Below are 3,141 nucleotides of genomic sequence, written 5' to 3'. Positions count from 1 at the left end.
CTCCTGCATCTTCAGGATTCTGCTGTTCCTCCGCTGGTGTCTGATGTTCGATCATGTTAGGAAAGCGTGAGTGTGGATCTGCGGCAGGACAGATGTCTGCGCTTCACTAATCTGTTTCCAGCATGTTCTCAAGGAATGTGAAGTGGAGCAGCAGACGGCGACCGAGCCAGCCCAGGCGTCACCTCGCAGCCGCCAACAAATGGGAGACATTTGCTCCCCCCCCTCCCCCTCTGACCCCGGGTTTGGGCTTGTTTATGGATGCGCCTCTCGTCCCCCCCAAACCTCTTGCTGTCAGCGTTGCGTAACTGCAGCCTGCTTCTCCAGCACGCTCAAAGTTTCCAGCGTGAAGTCATGGTTCCCGAGGACCGAGACTCTGGACGTTTCAGAAGCAGAAGCGGCGGCTCGGGCCACATTAGCGTGATTGCACCTGCTGGTGCTTATATAACTCCGGGCTCGGAACGTTCTTCTCTTCTCATTGATTCCAATGACGACCTTACTCCCATGTGGAGAGGCCTCCCATCCTCCCTCATCCGTCCCCCTCCTTCTTTTTCCCTGACTGTTTCTCCATCTACCCCTCTTCTTTCTCCTCCCCCTCTCCCTGTCTTTCCCCTCGGTGTTTTTCTCCTGAGACCTCCAGTGTTTGAACACCACAGTCTTCCTGCCGACCGGCCCTCCATCCCACTCACACGACGAGAGAGGAGCTCAGGTAAGGGATGCATGAGCATGAGGCGCCCGGCTTAGACGCCGCAGAGCTGGCCGCCGCTTTAGCTGCATGAAGCCCACTTCTTTGAAGCAACTTTAGACTTTGGAGCGCTGGAATCTGGGAGCGATTAATGGAAGTGTTTGGATTTCTGACTGGTCATCTGCCGATAAGGTCTGCGTTTCCTCGACTTTCTCAAACATGCAGCCACATCTGCGCGGCGTTATTGCTCCATCGCCACCCATCAGTTTGTTCGATGGAGTCCAGCGGCCGTTATGTAACGTCGCTCGGGTGGGTGTGGAGCTATGTGCTGCATGTGCCTCTGGTCATTGTGACATCATCTGCCTGCTGACTAGAAAGGCTTTCAGGGGGTTTGCAAGTGAGAAGGAGGTCCACGATTCCTGTCTGATGTGAGCCTGTGCTTCTGCAGGCGCCATGTTTCCTCTGCGTGTCCCCCTAGTGGCCGTGTTCATCAGCGTGGTTCTGAGTCAGAACTACGACTACGACTACCAGCCCATCCCCATGCGCGGCCCCTCGGGCCCCAACTGCAACCAAGAGTGCGACTGCCCCATCAACTTCCCCACCGCCATGTACTGCGACAGCCGCAAGCTGAAGTTCGTGCCGGCGGTGCCCACGGGGATCAAGTACCTGTACCTGCAGGACAACCAGATCGACGGGATCAAGGCGGGAGTCTTCGACAACGTCACGGCCGACCTGCGCTGGTTGGTGCTGGACAACAACCAGATCACCAACAAGAACATCGAGAAGGGGACCATCGACAAACTGACCGGCCTGGAGAAGCTGTTCTTCAGCTACAACAACCTGACCGAGGCGGTGGTCCCTCCGTCCAAGTCCCTGGACGAGGTGAAGATCACGCACAACATGCTGAGCAAGGTTCCCGCCGGACTGCTGAGCGACAAGGAGAACCTGACCTCCATCAACCTGCAGCACAACCAGCTGACGTCGGACGGCATCTCAGGGGCCTTCAAGGGCTCCAAGAAACTTCTGTCCCTGGACGTGAGCCACAACAAGCTGAAGAAGCTGCCGGCCGGCGTCCCCGAGTCGCTGGAGATCCTGTACGCCGACTACAACGACATCGAGGGCGTCCCAGCCGGCTACCTGGGCAAGGTGCCGGCGCTGCAGTACCTCCGGATCTCCCACAACAAGCTGGTGGACTCGGGAATCCCCGCCGGGGTCTTCAACGTGACGTCGCTGGTGGAGCTGGACCTGTCTTTCAACAAGCTCAAGTCCATCCCTGAGATCAACCAGCAGCTGGAGCAGTACTACCTCCAAGCTAATGAGATCAACAGTGAGTGTGGAAGGTCTCCCCCCCCCGCCGCCACTGCCGTAACTCTTCTCTCTCTCCTCCTCAGAGTTCGACATCGCCAGCTTCTGCAAGTATGTCAGCCCCACCGACTTCTCCCACCTCAAGCACCTGCGGCTGGACGCCAACAACATCACGCAGAGCAGCATGCCTCCCGAGTCCTCCAACTGCCTGCGCCAGGCCGTGGAGATCATGTTCGAGTGAGGAGCCCAACCTCAGCCCTGAGCATGATGGATGTCGAGCAGGCCCCCACACGTCCCTCCCACTCCCACTCCTGATTGACAAGTTAATGACAAGCACCCGCTTCAGGTCTGTTCAGCTCCGCCTCCTAAAGCACCACGAGTCACTCTTTCTCTGCAGGTAAGCTAGTAGCAGTAGATGCCGAGTATCACACACTTTGAACATTCCAGCTGACGCTCCATGGACAGACACGGCCCGAGCCGCCGCCGCCGCGCGTGTCCGTCTTTGCGTCACCTTCTCGTCCGTCTTGTGTCTTTTGTCTCTTGCATGTGTTGTGGAAACTGGGAAACGAAGCCGTTGCTGCGCGAAGGCCAAGCAACGAAATGGACCGCTGGCTTCTGTGCCAGAGTCAGAGTCGCCCAGCGATCATATATCCCCACTTCTTTTTTGTGTATTTCCCCTAGAGGCCGCAGTAGAGTTAGTCCCTGGCTGTCTGCCGTCCATGCTGTGTACACATATGCGTTTCTTGCATGCCTCCAGTCTTTGATAATAAACTCCAGCTTTTGCAGTGGCGCTGTTTCCATGGTGAAATGTTGAGTCCTACGGCGGCGCCTGCTCCACCACAGTCTTCCCTGTTGAACTCTTATTTTGCTCTTGTTCTGTCCCGATTGTGAGTGTTGGAACCTTCTCATAACTGTGAGGAAGCCAGTTGAATAAACCATGTTTCCAACACATTTGTATGGCATCACTTTTTCATACCATTTCCACACGTGGCGTCACTGGACTATCCATATGTTCCCTATTGAGGAAAATGGGCCGCATATGGAGGTCATCTGCACACTCAGGCCTGTAAGCCACCCATCACCGTCCGTGTTATTTTGGACCGTGGGAGGAAACGGGAGCGTCCAGAGGAAAGCTGCAGCACGAACCACTGCTG

The 3,141-nt window shown here is 56.3% G+C and overlaps 1 protein-coding gene across 1 annotated transcript; it reads left to right on the top strand.

Annotated features, from left to right (window-relative positions):
* Positions 1–564: 564 nt before the first annotated feature.
* lum (lumican) lies at positions 565–2,918 on the top strand. Its single transcript, XM_053863101.1, has 3 exons — positions 565–706; positions 1,131–2,009; positions 2,074–2,918. The coding sequence occupies exons 2-3, from the start codon at positions 1,136–1,138 to the stop codon at positions 2,226–2,228; spliced, it is 1,029 nt and encodes a 342-aa protein (XP_053719076.1). The 5' UTR covers positions 565–706; positions 1,131–1,135; the 3' UTR covers positions 2,229–2,918.
* The last annotated feature ends 223 nt before the right edge of the window (positions 2,919–3,141 follow it).

Source organism: Synchiropus splendidus, chromosome 4 (assembly GCF_027744825.2).
Source record: "Synchiropus splendidus isolate RoL2022-P1 chromosome 4, RoL_Sspl_1.0, whole genome shotgun sequence".
Taxonomy (NCBI): domain Eukaryota; kingdom Metazoa; phylum Chordata; class Actinopteri; order Syngnathiformes; family Callionymidae; genus Synchiropus; species Synchiropus splendidus.
The sequence above is the reverse complement of the archived record's forward strand: the minus strand, read 5'-3'. Positions and strand labels throughout refer to the sequence as shown.

Bases quoted from the DNA above. Each gene is read 5' to 3' on its own strand.
- lum (XM_053863101.1), top strand. From the start codon at position 1,136: ATGTTTCCTCTGCGTGTCCCCCTAGTGGCCGTGTTCATCAGCGTGGTT. The intron at 2,010-2,073 runs GTGAGTGTGGAA...TCTCCTCCTCAG, and splicing joins CCAAGCTAATGAGATCAACA to AGTTCGACATCGCCAGCTTC.